At 40.7% G+C, this 25,837-nt stretch overlaps 1 protein-coding gene across 6 annotated transcripts in view; it reads left to right on the forward strand.

Annotated features, from left to right (window-relative positions):
- NHSL1 (NHS like 1) overlaps positions 1 to 25,837 on the forward strand; it is a 227,626-nt gene that overhangs the window by 196,623 nt on the left and 5,166 nt on the right. For 2 of the 6 annotated variants that reach the window (XM_042447396.1, XM_042447409.1), the window contains exons 4-7: positions 2,618 to 2,810; positions 12,381 to 12,584; positions 20,913 to 24,284; positions 24,901 to 25,027. In XM_042447396.1, coding sequence (XP_042303330.1) covers positions 2,618 to 2,810; positions 12,381 to 12,584; positions 20,913 to 24,284; positions 24,901 to 25,027 — 3,896 coding nt within the window. The remainder of the gene's footprint in view (positions 1 to 2,617; positions 2,811 to 12,380; positions 12,585 to 20,912; positions 24,285 to 24,900; positions 25,028 to 25,837) is intronic. The other 4 variants (XM_042447406.1, XM_042447432.1, XM_042447416.1 and 1 more) reach the window with 2 other exon arrangements.

Below are 25,837 nucleotides of genomic sequence, written 5' to 3' on the forward strand. Positions count from 1 at the left end.
ATTAATCATTATGTAGTCTGCTGGTGCAATGTTCTTTGTGTATTTATGTACACATTGTTGAATATTACTACACATATTATTTTCAGTGGGCCTATACTTTGTTTATTGAAATAGAATATACATCTGATTTCCTTTAACTTTTCATTACACAATGAGTTGTTAAATTTAATCACAGCAAATTTTCTCAAATGTGAGTGTACCTTCAGCTGTTACTTTTGACTCATAATGTGCAGGAGAGGCATCAGCATTTATGAGTTGCAAAGATTCCTTTCTTGAAATGGCTTAACAAAAATTGTTATATTTTTATTTGTCCCTAAGATGAAAAACAAAATGGTGGCTTTCTAAAAGAGACTACTTATTTAGTATTAGTTAAATTAGCAAGCAAGTTTTTAAAAGCACAAATTACTTTGAGAATCCTTCTGAAAAAACAGGAAAAAAATACAGAAAATTCAAAAGTTGTCCTAGTTGATTCATCTTCAGTGACTTCCAAAGGTGGCATTTTCATTTGGCATTGAATTATACTTACATTTTATCACCTTGGAGCCACCGTGGTGTAGTGGTTTGAGCGTTGGATTACGACTCTGGAGCCTGGGGTTCGAATCCCTGCTCAGCCATGTAAAATCACAGGGTGATCTTGGGCAAGTCACCTGCTGTCAGTTGCCAAGAAAACCCCATGGGGCCCTATAACTCGAAAATAACTTGAAGGCACACAACAACGAAAACAGCGTAGTATAGGAGATAAGTGTTGGCAAATAAGGAATGTGGGCGCTAATCTACACAGAATCAGAGTTGGAAGAGACCACAAGGGCCATCCAGTCCAAACCCTTGCCAATTAACCTCTTATCTAATGTAGCAGCATAGTGTATTAGGTGAGTTGCCACCGATTTCCATACTTGTGTGTACTATTCTGTGCAAATTTGCTGTTCTTGCGCTCTCTGCTGAAAATATGCAGCAAATCTATGCAAAGCAAACTGACCACCATTAGTTCGATAAGGCACATCCTCACAGATAGTTGCGGCAACTCCCTTTTCTGTGGAGTTTGTGGAGTCCCCTCATCCTGTAAAAGCCCACATTCCTCTGAATTTCTTTTTTTTTTAATTTTTTTTATTATAAATTTTATTTAGAATAAAGTATAACAACATATAAAGAAAGTAAGATACCATATAACCACATATAATAACATTAGAAAACTAACCTAAAAAGAAAAAAGGGACAGAAAAAATCACCCTATGATTCCAGTAGACCTAAAAATAAAAACAACATTAAACATATAAACATATAGACATATATTTACATTAGCTCACCAATATTGTTATCCTTCTAGTTATTACTTCCTTTACATTTGGATATTACTGCATATTGTAAATTATATATTTACTCCTAACATATAACTTATAATATTACGTTCACATGGTGATTTCCAATTTCCTCGGCTTAATATCAACCTTATCTATTTGAATTATATGGTAAACCATTTCCCTCAATTAATTTCAAAACACTCCACTCTTTTTCCACACTTTCTTTTGAAGCCCACATTCCTCTGAATTTCATGTGGAGGGATCACAATTCTGTTCAAATAAAATGGGGAGTATTTAATTTGTGTGGATAAGCTCTGGATTGCATGGTCAGTGTATGTCCTTATGTGGGGGCTTTCAAAACAGATTAACAATGCAGTGGAGTGCACCTTCTTTCAACTGAAATTACTGAGTTCATTTTCAGAAAGTTTGAGGGGGGAGTGCATTCCTCTGCTGGGCGGAAAGAACTAAAGACTAAAGAGTGGGATCAAAAATGCTAGTCTATTGTAACTTAAGGACCAGCGTGGTGTGTTGGACTACAACCCTCGAGATCAGGATTAGAACCCCTTCTTGCCCATGGGAACCCACTAGGTTACCTTAGGGGAGTCACATTCTCTCAGTCTGGAAGAGGGACCAGGACACGGCTCCTCTGAACAAATCTTGCCAGAAAAACCCTGTGATAGGTTTGCTTTAGAGTTGCCATAAGTGAGAAATGACTCAGAACAGCAACAGATTTTTAACTTAAAGCTCGACCAATAAATGAATCTTGGAAGAGGCATTTCAGCCTTTAAGAATGGGGGGAAACATTAAAAAGCTGAGAAACTATCAAATTATGAGAAAGAAGACTAGGCTATCTAGGGAATACGTGGAGTCAGATGGGGATTCCAAGAGGGTTCGATTTGACTCTAAGGGCTGAAGTTCCCCAACTCTCCTTTGTGCAGGGGGGTTAGTGGTTACTAGATTTGGTATATACCATATGATTTATAAAAAGGGATTGAGGCATAGTTTTTGAAAGTACTAGTTATCATTATCTAAGTACTGTTAATTTCAGAATATTATTGTAAAAAGATTTTAAATTAAGGTCCAAACAACCACTTCTTAAATTTATGTATTAGCTGCTTGTTCATGCAAGAACTGGTGACAGTTTTATTTAAAGTGGATTCACATGTAGATGGAACAGGGTAGAAACAGCTAAAGTTATGAAAGTGTTTTTCATGTGCTGTAATACTTTTATTTTGCAACAGGCAGTTTTATTTTATATTGAGATAAATTTGTAAGAAAATAACATTTGCAATGAATTTATAACATACCTTCTTTTATAGTGTTCAACCCCTTCTCCTGAAGAGGAAAAGCTTATTAGCATCAAGAGACCCAAAACACCAATTTCAAATGAATTCTCTGATATCAACACTCAAACAAATTGGACCAAATCACTTCCATTGCCAACGCCAGAGGAGAAAATGCGGGAGCAAGCTCAAGCAGTCCAAACTGATGTTATACCTATTAACGTAACAGGTAGGATTTTTATTTTGTTGCCGTGTAGTGAAGAATAACAAGGGATTTCAGGTGGATTTAAATGTTTATTTCTCATGAAAATATACAATAGTTTTAAACATATTGAAAGTGTGAAAGTTGCAGTGAAAACTGACTCTCTAAAAAGTACTGATTAAATAACTACGTGTTCCTCCAGTTTTTAAGGGATCATGAAGAAAGTTGATAAGCTCAATATCATGAATATTCTGTCTCATGAACCTAAAACTGTAGGATAGTGTGTCCCTAGCAAAAAGATTTGTGTTCAGTTATCAGCTGTGTGTTGAGATATAAAAACGTGTAGAATTGTTTTTTTGCAGTTACTTTTTTATAACACTTCTTTCTTGAGATTTTACTACACACAGTTTGAGCACAGTGCTACCTGACCAAGATGCCTAGAGCTGGGAAATCACTGGGGATTATGTTCACCTTGGCCTAGCTTCTTGCACTGGCATTGTTCCTGTGCTGGAGGTGGTTTGGACTGGCTTAATTCTGCTCCTCTCTAACCTCAGCCTGTCTTTGTGCCCTTTAAGCAGAGTGATTCTGCCAGTAGATACTTTCTCAGCAAATTGCTTGAGATCATCTGGCAGAAGGAGATTTCTGCTGATGGAAGAGGCTTATCCCTAACTGTAAGCCTCCCTCCCCAAACCAGCACATCTTTGAGTTGAGATTGTTCTGCCTGCCCTTCAAACAGCAATGTGTATTTTAAAATTCAGTATATAAGCTGTTCTCTAGTCTTGTTTGTGATACTTGTATCATCATTCAGAAAATATTTTTGTTTTTGACTTTTTTTTTGATGGGGGATTCTTCATGATTTTGAGATAAAATGTGCATTATCTTTTTCTTAATTTCATGTGATAATATCAGTGAGAGCTATTTCATATAGTGCTTACAGTTTCAAAGATAACAGAAACGCCATGGTGCTAAAATTGGCTTGAGAATGTAAAAGCAAAAACCTCTGACATAGTGTGGTTATGGTAAGCAAAGTCATCCATGTTATCCCATAACAGAAAATTCAATATTCACAATTGGCAATACTTTTATTAGGACCAACTAAAATATTACAGAATTGTAAACAGACTTTCACCTTCTCCAGAGCTTTTAATGATGTGGGTATTAAACAAAACAGGCTGAATGGGGAAAGGGCTAACAGGCAGGCTCTTAAAACCAAAGAAGTCTATGGCCCCCCGGTTCATATCAGTGCCAGCTAGCAGAGCTAGTAGTTGGGTCCGATAGGAGCTGGTCCAACATATTTGAAATGCTATGTGTTCCTCTCCCCTGCCATGAAGTCTGCATTAGTCACAGTCTTAATACTGGGTTTACAAGATTAGGTTGTAGACTTTGTAGGATTAGATTGTCTCAACTCCTGTGTGATTTTCAGGTTACACCTACAGATGCCGGGGTACTTTGATATACACAATGTCTGATTCAACATACCTGTATTTGAAAATGTAAAATTCAGCAACTGACTCCATCCTTATGCAAAATACATAGCCTTCTTGACAGGCTGATAGCATAACTTAAGAGAAACGTGATAGTAGATTTTCTACTAACAAAATGGGAAATTAATATTATTGAGGTCCTTTGTGTAACAGTTCAGCAAATGAGGGAAATAAAATGCAGAACTGTACTCTTTTCCATTAGGGAGAGAGCATTGTTGTTTTCACGTAGCATTTCCCCTGATCCTCACTGATACTATGCTGCAAGAAAAAAAAAAAGCTGATGGTATCATTACCAGAATATAACAGCAGGCTACAGTCTGGCTGGTCTGTGACATAAGTAATGCATGTCAGTTAAGCCACATATTGACATGTGGCTATATTTTTGATTTTATATTAAGTAATAAAGAAGTCCAGGGCAATTAATTGTTCTTAAGCTGGATAAACTACTACTTCCAAAGACCCCAGGTTCATGATAGCAGTGGTGGAAGATTGAGGAGGAGCAGAATATCCTTAAATTCTAGTCCCATTTTTTATCACTTCCCCCATTTTAAAATTATTTCCATGTCACTGAAAACACTGGATGATGAATCATTTATTCCCACCACCACCATGCTGTGTGTAGGAGTGTTGGAGAAGTGGAAGGGCTTTAGGTCCTGATGGTCCAAACTCTCCCCACTTTTTCTCATGCAGTGGCCCTGATCCATTCTCTTTTTATCTTTCTCTGCATCAAAGCTCCAATGTTGGGGAGGTAGAGGGTGTAGAAATGTCTGCTGGAAGAGAGAAGCAGAGGTCAGATCTTCCTGCCTGAGGATCATATGGCCCAACAGTGTTTCCCACAGACCATAGCATAGCAGCCTAAACTGTTAAAAAAACTGAGTGACATTATATAATAATAATAAAATTTTATTTATGTTTCCCCGCCTCTCCCAAAGGATCGAAGTGGGGTTACAGACTAATTAAAAGCACAAAGTATTTACATCAAAATTCCATTACAAATTAGCTAAAAACAATCAGACAATAGCAATAGAATCATCAAGCAAGGCAGGGGTCATACACAGACAGAAGCATGTCACTGGTATCTGGGAGTATTCATATCAGGTGGGGTATGCTCGGCTAAAAAGCTCGGTTTTAACCGCTTTTCTAAATGTCTCTAACAAGGTCGCTGAGCGGATCTCCTCATTGAGACTGTTCCAAAATCTCGGAGCCGTTGTTGAAAAGGCTCTTTGCGAGGTAGTACTGTAATGTACTTGGAAGTTGCTATTTCTAATAAGTTCTTACCCGATGTTCTGAGAGTGTGGGGTGGATTGTGTGGGGAGATGCAGTCCTGTAAGTAACTCGGGACCAAGCCATGTAGGGCTTTATAGGTAATAACCAACACCTTGTACTGTGCCCGGAAGCAAATAGGGAGCCAGTGGAGATCTTTTAAGATAGGTGTAATATGATCAAACCTTAATGAACCGGTGACCAATCTGCCTGCCATATTCTGCACTAACTGAAGCTTCTGAACTTGGTACAAGGGTAGCCACATGTAAAGCGCATTACAGAAATCTAGACGAGAGGTTACCAGAGTGTGTACCACCGTTTCAAGGTCCCTCCGATCTAGGTAGGGTCGCAGTTGGTGTATCAACCGAAGTTGATAGCAAGCACTTCTGGTCGTCGCATCTACCTGAGATATCAATTGCAGGGACGAGTCCAGAAGTACTTCTAAGCTGCAAACTTCATACTTCAGGGGAAGTGTGACCCCATCCAGGACAGGTTGGCAGATTTCCTTCTTTAGACCCGAGGAAGCTATCACAAGTACTTCCGTTTTCTCTGGATTCAGTCTGAGTTTGTTTTCCTTCATCCAGCCCATTACCGACTCCAGGCAGGCATTCAGAGGAGAGATGCCATCCTTAGTCCCTGTATCAGTCGGAGACATAGAGAAACATATTTTGGTGTCATCAGCGTACTGATAACACCACGCCCCATGTCTCTGGATGATCTCTCCCAGCAGTTTCATGTAAATGTTAAACAGCATGGGGGACAAAATAGCTTCTTGAAAGACACCAGATGTCAGTTCCCTCTTAGAGGAGCAAGTGTCCCCCAGCCTTACCATCTGTAACCTGCCTGAGATATAGGATCGGAACCACTGGAGCGCAGTGCCCCCAATACTCAACTCCCTCAGGTGCTCCAGAAGGATACCATGGTCAATGGTATTGAAAGCCGCTGAGATGTCCAATAGCACCAACAAGGACACATTTCCCCTGTCGATGCCCAGACGGAGATAATTGACTAAGGCGACCATGGCCGTCTTAACTCCGTATCCCTCCCTGAAGCCAGTTTGAAATGGGTCCAGATAACTAGTTTCATCCAAGACAACCTGCAGTTGGAAGGCAACTGCTCTCTCGATCACCTTGCCCAAGAATGGCAGCAGGGAGACCGATCTATAATTATTTCTCACCAGGGGGTCCAGGGAGGGTTTTTTCAGTAGCGGTTTAACCACTGCTAATTTCAGTTTGGATGGAAAATTTCCCTCCTGGAAGGATGCATTGATTATTAATCGTAACAATGTAGTTACGGCATCTCCTCCCTGGGCGGTCAACCAAGAATGGCAGAGATCAAGAGTGCATGTTGTCTTCTTTACACATCCAAGGAGCTTGTCTACTTCCTCGGTATTTACAAACTCAAAGTGATCCAGCTTAATAGAGTCCACAGAAGCTCTGGATACCTCTCCTATTGTTTCTGTTTTTATGCCAGCGTCAAGATCAGCCCTTATCCGAGAGATTTTATCTGTGAAAAAGTTATTAAAATCATCATAGCAGGCTTTTGTTGATTCTAATATAGGGTTCAGGGCGGGGAGTAACTGGATCAGCTCCCTCACCACCCTGAATAGCTCTGCCGGACGAGACTCTGCAGATGCAATACGTGCAGCATAGAAGGATTCTTTGCTGCACTTATTTCCACTTCATAGGACTTCAAAAGGCTCTGATGGGAGTGTCTTGTCAGATAGGCACTGATATCTCCACCAGCAGCGCTCTAGTCATTACGCGGCCCGCTTCATTTCCCAAAGATCTTCCGTATACCAGGATTTTTTGTTAAGAGTGGGCCGGAAAGGACGCTCGGGAGCGATGCTGTCTATAGCCCTGGTAAGATCGTTGTCCCAGGTATCCGTCAGGGCATCAACAGAATCGCTGTCAGTTCCAACCATAAATCCCTCTAAGGCTTCTTGGAACCTTTTGGGTTCCATCTGCCTTCAAGAGCGGACCATTCTAATAGGTCCTCCAACCCCAGGGGGGAGTAGAATTGTTGCCTTCAGTCGCACCTTGACCAGGAAATGGTCCATCCATGACAGAGCAGAGGTCCCCAGGACCTCTGCCCACTGACTTCCCTGATCCATACTAAAGACCACATCGAGTGTATTACCTGCACAATGTGTTGGACCCAAGACTAATTGGGAGAGGCTCATGGCAGTCATGGAAGCCATGAACTCCCGAGCTGCACCTGTTCTTGTGAGCTGGCCTCGAAGGGGATGTTGAGGTCCCCCAGCACAAGAAGCCTGGGAGACTCCAAGACCAGCTGTGTCAGCTCACGCAGGGAGTCTGTTAGGTTATGGGGTGGACGGTAGACCAACAGAATCCCCGGACTGTCTCTAGCCTTCAGGGTCAGGTAAATATATTCAATGTGGCCTGTTTTCCGGACAGGATTCCTGGTCAAGGTAAAAGTGCTTTTATGGACTAAGGAAATTCCTCCCCCTCCCCCCCGCCCACAATCTGTGATCTGCTCCTTAACAGTATAACCGGCTGGAAGGGCCTGGGCCCAGACTGCATTACTCTCGGCCCCCAGCCAGGTCTCTGTAATGCAAGCCAGGTTGGGTTTATTTTCCTCTAGAAGATCTTGAATTATGTGGCTTTAACAACCAATTAACTAGGGAATCCATCCTTCTAAATGAATACTCACAACTGCTTAACCCTAATATCAGTGAAAGGTGGCATTTTGGCCATTTTTTTAAAAAAGAAAAAGGGTAGGGATTGCAGCAGGCTGTGGTGGGCGAGTGTGGCCCTCAAAGGCTCCTTCCCACCCCCCAAAACCTTGCCAGTAGCCTGATGCTGCTTTGGAAGCTAATGGTTTGTCTACACTGGTGAAAAACACCAGTGCTGACAGTGTCCATAGATGTCTACCTCCAGGGAGGATCTGTGGTTTTAGCCCTTAACCTGACGTTGCTCTGAAGTAATTAAAATCACGGAAACCCCAGGGTTTGCAGGAAACCCCAGAGTGCCTCTGGTTCTTTTGGCCATGTGGACAGCTTTATTGGGTCCAGTTCTACCATTTGACCACATATCAAGAGCCAAGCCATCCCCTTTACCCTGCGCTGAACAGATAATGGAAGGGGATAGATACCCTTTGGAGATGCTGCTGCTGCTTTCTCACCAGCCAAGTAGTTCACTGAGTGCCTTCCCAGCATCCTGCCACTTCTGCATAGCTGGATGCCTTCTGGAGATATCATGGCCATCAATCTGGGGGCGAGAGTGAGATCACATGTAAAGAAATCCAGCCTTGTGATCTGGGATCATTTTCTTCCATACATTTTGCCCTGTACACTCAGGTCCTCCGGGAAACATTTGCTCCAAGTGGCCAGCACTAGACAGTCTGCTACCTCGAGACTGTGGAATGACCTGCCAGAGGAGATACAACTGCTGAAAATGCTGACTGCTTTTAAAACAGCATTAAAGACATATCTCCTCTAGCAGGCCTACACAGTCAATTTTAAACCATGACTTTTTAATTGTAATTGTACTCTTGAGTGTGTTTAATGATTTTATAATGTTGTATTTTAACTGTGGAATTGTGTGTTTTTCATTATGTTTTGTATTTTAAAATGTTATACCCTGCTTTGAGCCTTGAGGAGAGGTGGGAAATAAATAAATATTATTATCATTATTATTATTAGGAGGAAGGTCACTCTACCCACCTTGTTAATCACCCACATATCTTGTTCTAATCTCAGCAGAAGCAGAGGTGCTGGGCAGGCTTTACACAAAGCTTCTGCTCATGAGAAGTAGTGGTGGTTCTGAAAATAAGCAGCAGCTGCTTCCTTGCAGGCAGCAGCTCGCTACAAATGTCTGCCTGGTGTGCTGTGGCTTCTGCTGAGGTGAGAATGGAGTGCCCCTGCAATCACTGAGCAGGGGATAGAGCTATCTTCTCTTTGTTAACTTCACCAGAAATGACACTGCCATGAATTATTCAGTTGAGTTTTTCGCATTTGGGGTAGGCTCTCAGGCAGCTCCTGCCCATGAAGAAGTGGAAGCTGCAATGACACCGAGGGGGCAGGCCAGCAGGGCCGATGAGGTGTTGGCCCAGCTGGCCTGTGTGCACAATGAAGTGGTGTTGCACCAGATTCAACTCAGTTCATGTGGTCACTGTTACAATGTGCATGATGCTTCAAACTGGTCCTAGATTTAGCCACCACTGCAGACATGCCCTAAAGCTGCATTCTGCATCCTCCTGCACACAATGGGACATAATTCTGCCTTTCTCTGTCTCTCTCTTTCTGTGTATGTGTGTGTGTGTGTTGTGAAAGGAAGGAAGAAAATATATTTAATTTCCATGCCTCTGTTTAACTAAATAATATGTAAAGACTAGATTACATATTTTGCTCTGATCCCTTTTCCATAGCCTTATCTAAGCCTGTGGCAATATCTTCATAATATAATGTTAACATCTTGGAAATAAAATATTAACCCCAAATGTACTTTTCAGAAATTAAGAGCCCTTTAAAAGAGATTAATTAGTAATGAATGTGATCATTCACTTGGATGCACAACAGATGAGGCCCCTCCCCCTTTGGTTTCATCTCTCTGTGCTTTTTAAGTAGGACAGATTGTGGGACTGCAAATCTGGTGGGTAACCTGAACATGCTGAGGGCATTGCATTAATCTGACAAGCTGTTGACTGGCTCTCCAAGTTTGGGAATGGATTTAGTTTCTTGGGTCAGCAGGAGCTGAGCTTGCTTTGGAAAGGATATAAAGTTGGCAACATATGCTTTTTAAACACACTGTTCTATTTGTTAATCCCAGGACATGTTGTGGTGTTGGCTGTGGGTCTTACCCAGACAGAAAGGGAAGATAACAGGATCTGGTGAAGGTTGTGCTAAGCTAAGGCACAAATAAAGGATAAATGTTTTCATTCTGCAAATTACTGAAGCATGTGCTTATCTAATACTACCTTCATTTGGCCACTTATTGATAAACATGACAAATTTAAGTAGGTGTGAGTAAATATCCTGCTGAATCAAGGCTATGACCTTTACTGCTATATCTACAGTAAGGCTATTGACCCAATAACCATGTCTCCCGACTTGCTGCTCAAAAGTATAGACCCCACTGCCTGGCATGTCTAGCAAATCAGACCAATGGCCTTGCTCTTTGAAGCTCTCAGTGCCCCTTACTTTCTTCATCTGCCATACTCTCAGAGTTTCAAAGGTCTCATTTAACAAGAACAGCATAACTCTAGACTCAAATATTATCCAGGGAAAAAGAAATCCGTTGCACATGGTGACTCAGGATGGAGTAGCTATCTCATAGCCTTTGCTCTTTTGTTCCAGAGAAACCCATATGTTACAGATTTGTATACATTGTGCAGCACTTTTTGAGCCAGTGGCCACACACAACAGATTCTAGCACATGCCAAGGAAGCTTTTCAGTGAGAAATAACTTGGCTATCCAGATATTTCAAATAAATTTTGGAGGAATTCAGATACCTCCAACTTCTCCTTTTCAGGAATTAAGTAAGAGTGAAATTATTGTATAATGGAATTATGTCTAAAACGTCTGTGTTAACCATCCTGTGGATTTATAAGGTTGCAAAGAATTGAAAAACCCAAACTATTTAAGGAGGGAGATAATAGGGCAATTTCAACTGTTAAACTCATATATATGTTTTAACTATTTGTAAGCCACCTCACATATCAGAAGTAGGGTTTATTTTGCTAATTGCCAAGTTATTAACTCATTGAAAAGTGAATGTATTTAAAGCTATTCAGGCTGTAATAGTTCTGCTGTTCCAATTATGATACAATACACAGTCAACTTTAAGGCTTTCTCGTTTAACATGCACCATCTAAGCTTTTGAGTTTATTACAACTGATGTTGGTAAAATAGATTAAACATAGTTGATGTATCATTTTAGTCCATATAGATTTGTATGTCCATGTTCAATTAATATTGCTGACAGATGGCATGGCTATTTGTATTCAGAATGAGAGGCAAAGTTGGAAAGCTTTTTGGTTATGATTAAATAAAATAAAAAGCTGTCCAGTTGCATTAATCAACTTGGGAGAAAATACACTGATTTTAAATACAGTAGAATTTCAGAGGTAGTAAACTTAATTTTGGCAAACCCAAAATATTTTCAAAATTGACTTTGATCTCATGTATTTTCATAAGTCTATAGTCATTTCATGTCCACTGCTATAAGTAAAATGTCCAAAAAAGCATGCTTACAAGCATAGTCAAAAGAATTAACCATTAGTAAAAAAAAAAAGAAAAAAAAAGGGGGGGGTGGCTTACTATTCAATACATTTTATTTGTGTTTCTATCTCTATAAATCAGTATCTCTTTCTTTGAGAGCCAGTGGGTGCAGTGGTTTGAGCACTGGACTAGAAGATCAGGGTACTAATCCCTGCTCAGCCATGGAATACTACTAGGTGGCCTTGGGCAAGTGACACTCACCCTCAGAGAAAGGCAAAGGCAACCCCCTCTGAACAAATCTTATCAAGAAACCTCAGGATAGGGTCACCTTAGGATTGCCATAAATAAGAAACAATTTGAAGGTACACAACAACAACAATCTTTTTCTCTAATTCTTTCCATCCTTTAATTATCATGAAATGTCATGCTTGGACACAATGTTCCTTGGACACAATGCACCAGTATGATGCATTAACAGCTTGCTGATAGGTTTAGATCACATGAAAATTCAGTCTAAAAAGGCAAAAACATTTGATGGATGTATATAGTCTCCATATTTAAACCTTAAAGTGACTGTATGTTGTATCATTTTCTTTCAGTGTATATTCATTCTGTATGACTAAGCTAACATCATATAATTAATGCCTTTTCTTCATTTCTACAATAAGCAAGTGGAAGAAAGTGCATGGTGTCAGTGTGCTTGAAAGTAATGGTGCTTTGCTTGTTCTACTGTACATCAGGGGAGAATTTTGACCGCCAAGCCAGCATACGGAGGTCTCTAATTTACACAGACACTGTGGTAAGGCGGCCGAAGAAAGTGAAAAGGAGAAAGACTATTACAGGAATCCCTGACAACATCCAAAGAGAGCTAGGTATGGCTCATCAGCACTGTATTCCATTACAATTAATAACTACTGCTTGCCTTAACTAAAATCATAACATTTACCTGTGCCTATGAAGCTGATACAGTCTGATAGCCTGTTAAAATTTTCAAATGAATGTGCAACTGATCACTAAGAAAGAATAGGTAATGCATTAACTGATTACTTTGCCCTCATATGAAATTAAAAAAATGTTTCTTACTTACTTTTTGAATGCTGTGAATACAGTGATTTTTTGGAAAGGCTTAAAGATCTGTTTTGAAATTACAGCAGAGTGTCAATCTCACACTGTCTTCACAGCTATAAAACAGGAAATACTTGTGACAAAATTTGGTTGCAAGAAAATGCAGCAAAATGGATACTAAAATATTGTTAATCAGTACTACTGTTGATATATTCAGTAGTGAGCAGATCTGTATTCTGCTCATCATATTCAAGCCACTTTACACATGATGATTTTCCTACAGAGATATTCCTGTTGCATCTCAATGTGATGAAGGAAGGAAATATGTGTATGATCATTACATATGGTTCTGTAGATGTGGTTCTGTATAGTATTTATAGTTTAGGTATAGAGTAGTGTGAAAATTGGTTTAATATGTAGTTGGTGCAGTAGTACAAACTGAATCACTCCTTTTCTCAGTCTTTTTTTAATGTAGTTTTACTAATCCCTAAAATCCTATCCAGTCCCCTACAACTTAATGTGAACCGTTTTATCATCCTCAGAGCAGCCATTGTATCACATGCATACAATGCATACAAATGCATTGTATCACATATCTAAAGTTTACATTCTTTCAAAAGGTGTTCCAAAACAATAATTTTCTATAAAGCAGAACTAATGGGCAGGATGTGCTAGAATTATTTAATATGCCTGCTGGTAGACCTCTAGGTTTATTTTACTTTTTAAAAATAGACTTTGAATGCAAAGTCATAGAAATATTTACTGTACTTCATGGGATACTCCATACAACATGGGGAAAGGACAGGGACATGGAACTGAGATGTCTGGTGTTAGCCCCATGTTGAATATTGAATGTAACATCTTCACTCAGTCTGAAGACAGTATTTTAACTAAAGTCTGCTTCAGAGACTTTATGGTAGACCAAGGAAGACAGAAAATAGACAGAAGAAAACTACTCCAACAACTGGAATAATCTGGCACCATTCAAAAAGTATAGCATAAACTAGTGGTTCCCAACCTTTTCTATGCCCCCACACTCCTAGAAAATGTTTGATTAATGTTTGCACCCACCACAAAAATACTACATTTGAAGATGAAGAAGTCCAATTTCTGATTTTTCAACCACAAATGGAACAAAACTGTGGGTGAACCGGGTGAACTTTAAAAAATCTAACACAGTGCATAAAATTCAAATCTAAGTTGAGCAATTAGATTCTAATTTATTCAGAAAGAATTAGTGATGACTCATGACTTCTCACTCAAGGACACAAGCAGCTCTTTGTTTCACCCCCTGAAATGCCATCTCACACCTCCTGGGGTGCAGGCACCCTCAGTTGGAAACCCCTGGCATAGATAATAGAGGCATCCTCCCCATTGCTCCCTTCCTCATGAATACAATAATGGTGAAAATATTTTATATTAGTGAAGCAATCCCAGCTGGAGTGAAGAAAGGCCTGACTGCCCTCAGTAAGCCAACTGTGGGGTCCCTCCCCAGGATCACACCTGAAATATATGAAAATAATTGTGATTTAGTAAACATAAGCATTGGTGGGTGTAGCCTGTCATTTCTGATGTTTCTATTCCTGTTGTCCTTATTTCAGTTTTTCATTAGTGCAGAGCTATGCCCAATTTGTGGAAGTTCTCCCCAGTGTTCTCTCTTGCTCTACTCTAGATTGTTCAGGAAGGCTCCTCTAATCTTTCAGAGAAACCCTTTGAAGTGGTCTAAGTAGGTGCAGGTATGAGGAGAGAATGCAAAATGTTCCTTCCACGTTAATTCCATCTTTGAATTAACTTGTCCAAGTTAGTGTCTTTAACATAAACACTAGTAAACCCAGGACTATCATAATAGAGGAAAAAAACTGAAAACAAGATGCCTAGATTGTAAATTTCTTAGGCCCTCTTCAGACTGGCCGTTAAGACCAGCCTAGGGGCAGAGTCGGCCTGGGGGCATGTCCAGATGATGCATGCCCCAACTCAGCTGCCATGGTGCCATGACACCACACGCCACTTCACATGGCGCTCCTCCAGTGCTGTATCCATATGATGCAGCGCTGAAGGAGCACCACCAAGTCGTGCTAACGCAGCTATGGCACCCTTTCCAGGGCGCAAAAAGGAGCCACTTTTTGCCGCTCCTTTTCGCATCCTGGAAAGGCCAGATCGGTTGCCGTGGACCTGATCTGGCGCTAAAAGGGGCGGCCTGAAGAGCCACTACATAGAGAACTAAAGGGCCTATTTTAATAAGGAGGTGTTAACAAGACAGCTAAGAAATAGCCAAAGAAATCCAGCCATGACAGAGAACATGGCTATAAGCTTAATTGTCATCTGCTCCTTGTGTTTGCTCTACAGTAAAGAAAACAAAATACGAGAACTAGAATTTTAAAGACATTTGAGCTAGTTATTAAAAACTAGTATGTGCAATTGACATTATAAAAAGTAGAAAAAATATAACACATACATCAAATGGAGATCATGCAAACTGCAAGGACTAAAATGGGCAGAATGTAGACAAGAAGCCAGATAAGCCTGAATTATAATTTCTGCTACTGAGGACAGTGTCATAATGATAGAAAGAAAGTCAGTCACGATGCACTATTATGAATAGGGCATACCATAGCACTTTGCTGCTCTCTGCCCCATCAGAGGAGAACAGGCATCTTGTATTATGTCAGACTCCCAGTCCATCTAATCAAGAACTGTGAAGACTAGTAAAAAGCCAGGTGTTCAAGATTTTCAGTAGATCTTTTCCATTCTTGTTACCTGAAATCCTTTAACAAGAGAAGCCAAGGATTCTCTTGTCCTTTTATATAATCTACAGGAATCTAAAATACAAACCTAAAGCACCATGTGTCACATGTTTTGTGCTTTGTGCTATGTATTGTTTGGTAGGGCATAAATTCACTGATACTTCTCTTGAAGATTTTTTTAAAAAATGGACCTGAAGACACATCAGTAGTGAATGTGAACCGTTTGATTTCTTTCTGGGCATTTACACTAGCTCTAATAAGATCTGGATTTGAATGCACTATAAATTTAATACAAAATAACTATTTAAAAACAAACATAGCCCTCTAATGGAATCCAGAATAAAATCAACCTATGGCTAAGTCTCTGAAACTATCATGGAAATCCAAACTTAACCAATAGAAAATTAGAAGAATATGATTCATAATTGGGATTACTGGACAACTATATATTGTTATAGTAGGCAGTATACCGCACTGTACTTGTAAAGTTGTATTGTACTAGATGGATAAATGGGAACACTCTAGTACCACATAAGCTTCAAAATTTGATCAGAAATCATGGAGAATGCTGAGATGTTGCATACATTGCAACTCAGGCTGAACTGTGTGCAATAGCAGTACAGTTTATAACACATATATCAAAACTGGCAATAGTCATAAAGGAAAAAAGGCTAACAGTTCCGGACTCCCCCGCGTAAAGCAAATACCGTGCACGCTCAAGCCCCATTTAACTGAATGGGGCTCGTGCATGCAGTCGGCGTGCGTCCCATTAGTCACAATGGGACATACCGCCTCGTGCACTCCTGCACGGCTTTCAGCATATGCTGAAAACCACAAAAACGTGGGCGCAGTGTAAGAGGCTTTTCAGAGCTTGTTTTCCAGTAGTGCCAAGGGTGGGATAAGGGTGAGGAAGAAAATTCCACCAAATGTCGCACCACCCATGCAACATTGGAATTACACCATGTATAGAAAAAGAAGTGCTCTTCTTTTGGAATCCTGTCCACAGGAGAGATCCTAACTTGCACCAAAGTGCAGATAATTCTGGCAATACTTGTCCATGAGTTCCTGCTCTTGAAAAGGAGCGTTGTCATTTCCATCATGAGAAAGAATGACCTTGAGATTTGTCTACAGATAAGCAGTAATACTTTGCACTTTTATTATTTGTTAAATGTATATCATACATTTCAGTTGAATGGTCTCAAGGTTGCATATTAAATTTATAACCAAACATACACCACCACCACCCATCACTAGCAGTCATTGGTCTTCCAGCTGATGGATGAAACCAGAATTCCCTCCAGCTGTGCAGGTCCAGCATGATTGACCAAGTGTTTGTTTTAGAAAGGAGGAAATAATCTACCTCCTTTCTGCTCTTCTATTTTTTGGCAGCTGAATGTGCTATGTTGGGTTTGACCTTGTCATCATACTGTTCCGGGGAGACAGGCTACAGCAGCCTCCCACTGGCCAATGGTACTCTGGCCAGTGTGACAAACCAATGTCTTTTTAGCTGGAGCCGTGCATGGTGGGTTACCAATCATCATACATTATCCATCTTCTCTTATGTGACCAAAGGGCAATGAAATTTTCATAGCCATATTTCCACTTGATTAGCTGGAGTCAGCATTTGAACACTTTGGCAGAGTGCATTGATCCTCAAAGGAGGGAGACAGGCTTGACTTGTACCTCCATGAAGATTTATGCTGCAGTGTCTGTGTTCGGTTTAAATTTTTTTAAAAAATTAGGCCACTTGGCAAAGTTGCAAGTTCTTCTCACTTCAGACGGGAGTAGACATAATTTCACAATTGTTTTTAATAGTGTGCTATTTTCTTAGATATTTACTCTGCCTTCTCACACTGTCTCTTTGATGAGGCTGTCAAGAATGGTCAGGCTGCTTGGTCTGTGTGAAGCAATCTAAAGCAGTTTCTCACTTGAACTGCTTATGCTGGAAAAATTCTAAAGGTCACTTTCTCACTATACCAAAGCTGCTAGTAAAATCATACTGACGTTCGTGGGTTTCTGTTTGTGCTGTTTGGAACACAAACGTTCTTCAGAATGATCAAACTGCACTACAGTTGTGCACAATTTATTTTATTTGAAATAGTAAAAACAAGTTAAAGTTTCATAAATGCCCTTGTCTTTAGCTTTTCCCCATTCTTCCATTCTCTGCTGTCCTAGTGTGCTTTATGCCAAAGCAAACAGCAAGTGAATGTAGCTTGAACAGCTATTAAAATTTATGGAAAGAATGCCCTTACTTTTCACAGTCCACTTACATTGAACAATTAAGATAACTGAAAGACTCTGGAAAACAGAGTCTTATCTGACATGCCATAAAAACCCCTCTCAAGAACAGCAAAGTAGCAGGCATTTCAACATGCCTGTGTTGTTCATTTGCAGTGACCTGCAACATTGTCAGATAACAAATTCCCCTCCATCCCCAGCTCTTTTCTGTTTTTCAAACCATAACACTGCATTTTGGATTTATTAAAATACTACTTGAATATACTGATGCATAAGGATATACACGACCTAGCATGGTGTAGTGGTCTGAGTGTTGGACTATGACTCTGGAGACCAGGGTTCTACTTGGCCGTGGAAACCTCCTGAGGGACTTTGGGCAAGTCACACTCTCTCAGACCCAGAGGATGGCAATGTAACATGCCAAGAAAATCCCATGGTAGGTTTGCCTTAGGGCAGACCTATACAACTTGACAGTAGGTGGGGGCCAAAATTAAAATAAGTTAAACTTTGTCAGGCCACCAATAAGTTTTAATTAAAAATTAATTAATTGATTGATTGATTAATAATATTAATTCCATCCTCCTCTGCCCAGGCCTTCATCCTCCATATCGCCCTCTCCTCAAGAGGAGGCCAAGTGACGGAGGAGCCTGGAAATCATTCCATATCCTTGTGGGCTGCCCAAAATCCTTTGGTGGGCCGCATGTGGCCCCTGGGCCATATGTTGTGCAGGCCTGCCTTAGGGTCACCATAGGTCAGAAACAACTTGAAGGCACACAACAACAACAGCATAAGAATATATATACATCTATTTAAAAATGTATTGTAGTTAAGCCTGAAGTTCTATGAAAGTTTGTTGGAATATCCTCAGTTTAAAAAGGAGCTTGCTCACCAAAATAAATATTAGCCCAGCAGAAGATGTCATTTTTAGAGGACAACAGTGAAGCCAATACTCCATGTGAACTGATTGTACATTCTAGACCTAGAACATGCCCCAGTATCCGTTATGATATGCTAGCTTCCTGAAGTGTAAATAAGGGTGGTGAGTTGTTTTTTGTTTGCTTGTTTTTTGTATCCAAGTAGGTTTAGAAAGAACTGCCCGAAGACAAAGTCTAAAAATTATTTTGAATTATAGCTTACCCTTATTAAATCTTCTTTTGTCATTATTCCTTGGAATTTTTTGGTTAATGTAAACAGAGTAGGTTTAGAATTTCACTGAATCTTACAAAACTATAGATCCCAGGATTCCATAGATTGAACCATGGCAGTAAAAGTGCTGTCAAACCACATTAATTCTGCAGTGTAGATACAGCCTTGGTCACTCTGCAATCAACACACTAGATCATGACCTACCTACCTGCCTCAATATGCACTGTAATGAATGGCTCTTCTCTAATTAGGAAGCCAAGGCTGAAAACAGAGCGCCCTAAAGGGGTGGCATCACACCGCCCCTTTGTGTGCTGGATCGGGGCTGCAGCAACCACATGCTGCAGCACCTATCTGGCCTTTCCCTTTTGCGCCAGGGAAAGGATGCCTTAGCCATGACAGCAGCATTTCTACAGCATTTCTTTGGCAAGCAACATCTAAATGCCACACTGCCAAAATGCTGCCCATCGTCAGATTGGCTGCGCAGCATGATGCTGGCTTGGGGGAAGAGTTGCAACCCAAAGCTGGCTCTTTTTGCCGGTCTGTACCGGCAGCAAGTCTCCATCAGATGCTTCCCCTGAAATTCATATTTAATGAGGAAGCACAAGTTGTGGTCCAATTTAATTTCCAGTGTAAAGCAGATTAATTGGAAACTAATACATCAGATTTTCCACTATAATGCACTTTTTCACATTTTACAGTCCATCCCTATACCTAAAAGCTTAAAGGAATTCTGTAGGGCAACCTAAGGTTCTTTCTCACAGTTTAGGGCCCACTGCTTCTATCAGTGGATTTGTTATGACAGACAGTAAACCCAAATTAAATCTGTTCAAGGTATAGTTATGGAAGATATCATACCCAAACTAAGGCCCGGTACAGACGGGCCTCAACGCACGCCTTGATGACATGCTAGGGTTGCTTCAGGGCATTGCTTACAGACGCCTTGCAACCCTAGCACGTATTCCGTACGCCAAAATGACGGCGCCCTGTACAGATGGGTGCCACCATTTTGACGTGACGGGCGCTTAGCGTTCTCATGTCAGTTCATGATACTGATGTTATGAGTGCACCATTGATGCACTGCGGCATCAGTATCGCGCCCAAAAAGAACCCGCTTTTTGCAGGTTCTTTTTCTGCCGGCAGGAAACCACGCGGTTTGTCCACCGTGTTCCCCCCCCCCCCCCAGTGGAAGACTAGGCACCGGCAGACTGCCCTTTTTGGGCGGTGTGTACCAGGCCTAAATCTCTTTAAATTCAGATAAAATTGGCATATTTTCTCAATCAGTGTTCTTAAGCACTTGGCTTTCTTACTTAAATACGTATTAATTTCTTTATCTTGGCTTTGATTAAGGAAGTCAGTAATTGTTTTTGAAAGCAGTTTTTAGGACTAGATTTTTTCATTTTCATGGCACATGAAATAAAATACAAATATTTGAAAATTGAAGTAAATAATAATGAAAAATAATAGAAAAAGAGTCTGCAGAATCATATGGATTTCATAGAATCCCATAGTGTTTTTGAATGGAAGCAAAAACAATGAAGCTATGGCTAGAATCTGCAAAAACAAAGTTGGGAAACAACTTTTCTTACATTACTTGTTTAGGGTATTTTCTCCCTTATTCACACTAGAGATTATCTGGGGATAATAATAATAATAATAATAACAACAACAACAACATTGTGTTAACTGTAGTAATACATTATGGTTTTCTGGATTCAACAATAATAATAATTATGATTGAAAATGGCTTTAAATAAACTGTGGAGCAGGTTAATAGGCTGGTATTGATTGTTTCCAGTTCTTTACCAATTGGATGGATTGTATTTCTCAAGTCATACCATTTTTTAAAATTCCAACACTATTTGGAAAATAAGGTACGGTATGTAATTTTGGTCTTCAGGGCAATAAATCCAATACAGTGTTTTGCATGTAATTTGCTAATGAATACAGCAGTTTAAATGTGATGAAGTCATCATTTGTATAACCCTTGTTTTCTTTTAACTCCAACAGTTGGAACTGGTAAAAATGACTTCCGTGGCCATTCAATATGTATCCCTGAACACTATTCCACATTAGGAAGACTTGATAGCTATCTCCCTTCTATGCAGCACTGTGACACCAAGGACTCCAGCTGTCAGACAGATGAAGTCAAAGTGGTGCCACCTTCAGTAAGGCGGATACGTGCACAGAAGGGACAAGGAATTGCAGCCCAGATGTCTCAGTTGTCCAGTTCATCTGGAAACATGTCTGTGATGAGTGATTCTGCTGGAATAGTATTTGCTTCTCGTCTAAATAATGACCTGGGTTTTCACAGTCTTCCTCGGTCTGGGGCAAGAGTGTCGCTGCAGTTACTGGAGCGTAGGCATAGCCTTTCTAAGTCAACAGAAGATGGAGCTTTGTCACATCAAATAAGCAAACTGCAAGTGGGTGATAGCACAGAACATATAAGGAATAACAGTAGAGTAGATGTGCTTCAGAGGACAAAGTCTCAAGCTGTAAGGAGTTCTGAGGGTGAACACACAGAAAGCCCAGCATGCATGGTCTCACCACATGCCACTTATTCAACTAGCATCATACCAAATGCTACCCTATCATCCTCTTCAGAAGTGATTGCTATTCACACAACACACGGTGCTGGATTGATGGATAGTAAAATCGACAACGCCTCTTCATATTCAAAGCCTAGAGATAATCTGGTTGCCAATAGCATGGTAAACACAAAAGATCAGCACCATTCTTCTAGTGGAACTTGGAGTGAGACCAGTTCAACACATCACTCACAGTCCTCAGACACTACCATTTCATCAAATGCTGTGATGGTGATTGCTCTTGGAGATTCAGGAGTGTCTCTCAGTGATGCAGGAACTGTGGAAAATTGCCCTCAAAATATAGTCTACAGCTGTAGGAACAATCTCAATTTCCCAAACCACTCTGAAGACAGTGACAATAGGAGTGAATCAAATTACTTGGTGGATAAAATACAGGGCAGAAGTCAGAACGGCAGAGGGCACAGTGGGTTCAGGCACCCTGGAAATGAGGAAAATCCTATGCACAAGCCAGATTGTGCCACTCCAGGCTGTTCTACACCCGTGAGCAACTTGAGTACCAGCAGCCTGGAAAGAGTCTCTGCCAAAGAAGACTCAGGCTCCTTATATTCTGTAGACCATGATGGTTATTACACTTCCATGCATGTTGACTCGGGGCTCAAATCAGGCAAAACCTGCAATAATAATAATAATGGTTTTGGAAACTCTAGGCATAATGTTAGTGTGTTTGACGGGAATGAAAAGAAATCTTTGGGAGATGTGTCAAACTGCACTGACAAGTCCCTCTCACGAAGCATATCCTTAAAAAAGGCAAAGAAACCACCTTTACCACCATCCAGGACAGACTCTCTTAGAAGGATCCCCAAGAAGAAATCTCAGTCCAATGGACAGGTACTGGATGATATGCTGATTGCCACTCTCGAGCACTCCTTGCAACTGAACCTCAGGAGCAAAAATGGCAGCTCTCCATCTCAAAGCCCCTGCAGTGATTACGATGACCCTTGGGTGCTACGCTCTCGAAGCCAGAGCTCAGTGAGTGCCAGTAGCAGCATGATGTCTGCAACAGGCCTGAACATGTACTCCATCTGTGCTGTCACCCCCTCTCAGAGTGAGACAAGCAGTATCAAGTCAGAGTATGCTGACCAGTGGGGTTACTACAGTGACTATCCTGGGATGCCTGATGATCAGTTAAAATCCCCAGTAGTTCATTCTGCTAATACTACATTGAAGCTGAATGATTATAATGCTGTCAGCTTTAATGATGCGTCAAGGGCTTCTGCACCACATGTAACCTCTGGGTTATCCAAACCAAAGACCACTTCTCCAGAAAAGTCACATAGAGTGACTTCACCATCTAGTGGTTATTCTAGCCAATCCAACACACCCACAGCACTTACACCAGTGCCTGTCATTCTAAAATCTGTGTCAAATGGAAATGGAAAAGCCAAGATGAAGCCTAAAGTGCCTGAAAGGAAGTCATCCCTCTTGTCGTCAGTTTCAGTATCTTCCTCCTCCACCTCTCTTTCTTCGAATACATCTGCTGAAGGCTGTGTGAATGTGAAGAAACCTGATCCTGACCTGAGCTTCCCTCTGGTTACTCCTTCTCCTCTAATGTCTCCATACACTGCTGATCATCTTCTTCCTCCCCCACCACCTGCTTTAATGGATGGTATGGATCTGTCCCCTCCACCTGGATCTCCCAATTTCCCACCACCTCCACCAGAAGCCATTATAAATGCAACCTTTCCTCAACATGATACATGGCTTAATAATGAGGATCCCTCTATGAGTCATTTCTTTCCTTCAGAAGCACCTCCTTTCTCATCTCCTTTTTCTTCTTCGTTTGCTCCACCAGCACCATCCTTAGACCCCAAATTCACAAAAGCGGAATATAAACATGCACCCCATTCTTTCAAAAAATATAACCAGCAGGGATCTAATCACAGCACAATAAAGCAACCATTAAATAAAGAAGACCCCACTAGGCCTGCAATGCCTCTAGTAACCAGCCAAGCACTGCAAATGGTACAGTTGAGGTCTGTGAGGAAATCTGTGATGTCAGAGGGTGAACAGTCAGTTGAATCTGCTTCCAGGACCAAGTCTCAGGAAAAACTGACTGAAGTTCAATCACCTTTAAAATCATGTGTGTCAGTAAGGCAGAGTAATAGCCTAGATGAGAGTGAGGTGAACCCTCACAGAGTTTTTGACAAAGGCTTTGTTTACAGCCCTAGCCAGACATCTTACCCAGGCCTCAGTGGGATTAACCCTGAACATATTGGTCAGAAAATGCCTGAAAATGCAACAAATCCGACTAATTTTTTTGCCAATGATCTATTGCCAGCCAGTGCTGAAGAAGAACCAGTGGAGTATCAAAGTTCTCACTGTGGTCTTTCAAGTTTGTCATTTCAGGGACAGTCACTCAGCAAGCCTCAGGGTATGTCGCGAAACAAGAAGCCGCCACCTGTTTCAAAGAAACCCAAACTGTTCCTGATTGTACCACCCCCACAGCCTGATGTTAAAGCAGAAAAAATAGCTGAAGTGGGTGAAACAGTCAGAAGCATTCCAAGCGTAACTACAAGGGATGCTGCAGTTACACAGTCTAGTCAGGCTAGGGATTATCCTACTGATGGACTCTACTCCAATGAAATGGACTCAGGCAACCTTGTTCCAGAAGGAGGAGCTATGGGTTCTCCCTCCTGTGAAACACTGGAAACCAATGTCTTGACACTGCAGTCCAGGCAAGAGCAGCCTTGCTTATATGAAGGAATCAGTTGTGACAGAAATGGAGACAGCATCTCTAGAACAGACAGGCAGCTATCTCAAGGAGATGAAAGTGGTAAGCCTATTTTTAATTCTGTTCTCTCTCTTTACCCAGCACATTAGTGATTAGGCATACTTGGGATATGATGTGTCCTAGTAGTCTGTTACAGAATGGGCTGTTCTGAAACCATCTATACCAACACAAACAGTTCTGAAGGGAAATTGTAGAATTTTCTTAATTATATGTAATGAATCTTTGCACTTTTCTTTTTCGTCTTCCTTCTCATCTTTTAAAAATAAAATCAGTGTTTGAATGGGATTTTGTCAGCCATAATCCTTGTTCTAAAAACTCCTGAGTTAGTAGCTTTTAAATTGAGATATCAGTAATGGCCTTTACTAAGAGTAAAGAACCCTGGAAACATAAGGGAGTTTTATGTTTCTTAGAATAAAAAAACCACCTTTTTCACACACTGCAGTTGTCCTCCTTCACCCTCCCTATCCTTCTCTCTTCCTCCTACCCCCACTTCATTACTGTTGTGAGTTAAACAACTAAATTATGGTTATAGGTTTAAGGAAAATTGACAGACTGTATTTGTTTTTATGTGTTGTTTGGATTGCTGTGCTGGATTTACTTCTTTTCTGATGTTGGAAGCTTTTAATGTAACTTAATTCTTATGCTTGCATTTCTGCAGACATGCTTGAATCAGATGCAGCAAGCAGCTTTTTACTGCAAAGCCCAAACTATGGGGAAGACAATATGGGGACGGCAATGCCACCTAGACCAAGGACCACTGAAGACCTTTTTGCAGCCATTCATAGGTATTACTTAAATCGCCTGATCTGTTTTGCTCCATCCACACGATCCTTTGTTGTTGTTTTAAATATGTGCATATATATTGATACAGTGGTACCCCGGGATACGAAATGACCGCGTTACGAAATTTCCGGGATACGAAAAAATTAGATAGGAAAAACCTGTTCCGGGTTACGTTTTTTTTTTCGGCTTACGAAAAAAATTTTGGTGCTTTTCGGCGCTTTTTCGCACGAAATCGCGGCTTTCCAGCGCTAGCGGCTATGGCTTTTTCGGGTTGCGAAATCTTTCGGGTTACGAACAGCGCCGCGGAACGAATTAAATTCGTAACCCGGGGTACCACTGTATACACATTTACATCACACACAGCTGGGTTCTTGTTTAATTCTTGAAGAAACTCACTTTAGATGCAAGTAAACTGTAGGTAGTATGTGTGTACCTTCATTGCTTTGTAATAACCTTTCACTAATTTTAAAACTAAACTTCACTAGCAGCAAAATCAAGTTTCTTAGATTGTCAGCCTTTTGTTTCCTTCTTGGTGCTGACTGACTCCTTGTTTATATTGTACTGTTGCTCTCAATCTGCTTGATTTAACATATACTGTTGCTTTCTCTGTGTATCTTTTTATTTTATTTCCTTCTACTCTCCATCCTTTTTTACTCTCCTCCGCTGATTATATGGTGCAGTTTGGGACAGAGGCTCAACTCTAATGCTTCATGGCAAGCTTGGCTTAAACTGGCAAGTAAACACAATGTATCAGTCATATGACAAAACATATGACAGTAGCTGGATTATAGATTGCCATAATCCAGATGAAT

This window comes from Sceloporus undulatus, chromosome 1 (genome assembly GCF_019175285.1).
Source record: "Sceloporus undulatus isolate JIND9_A2432 ecotype Alabama chromosome 1, SceUnd_v1.1, whole genome shotgun sequence".
NCBI classification, from domain to species: Eukaryota; Metazoa; Chordata; class Lepidosauria; order Squamata; family Phrynosomatidae; genus Sceloporus; species Sceloporus undulatus.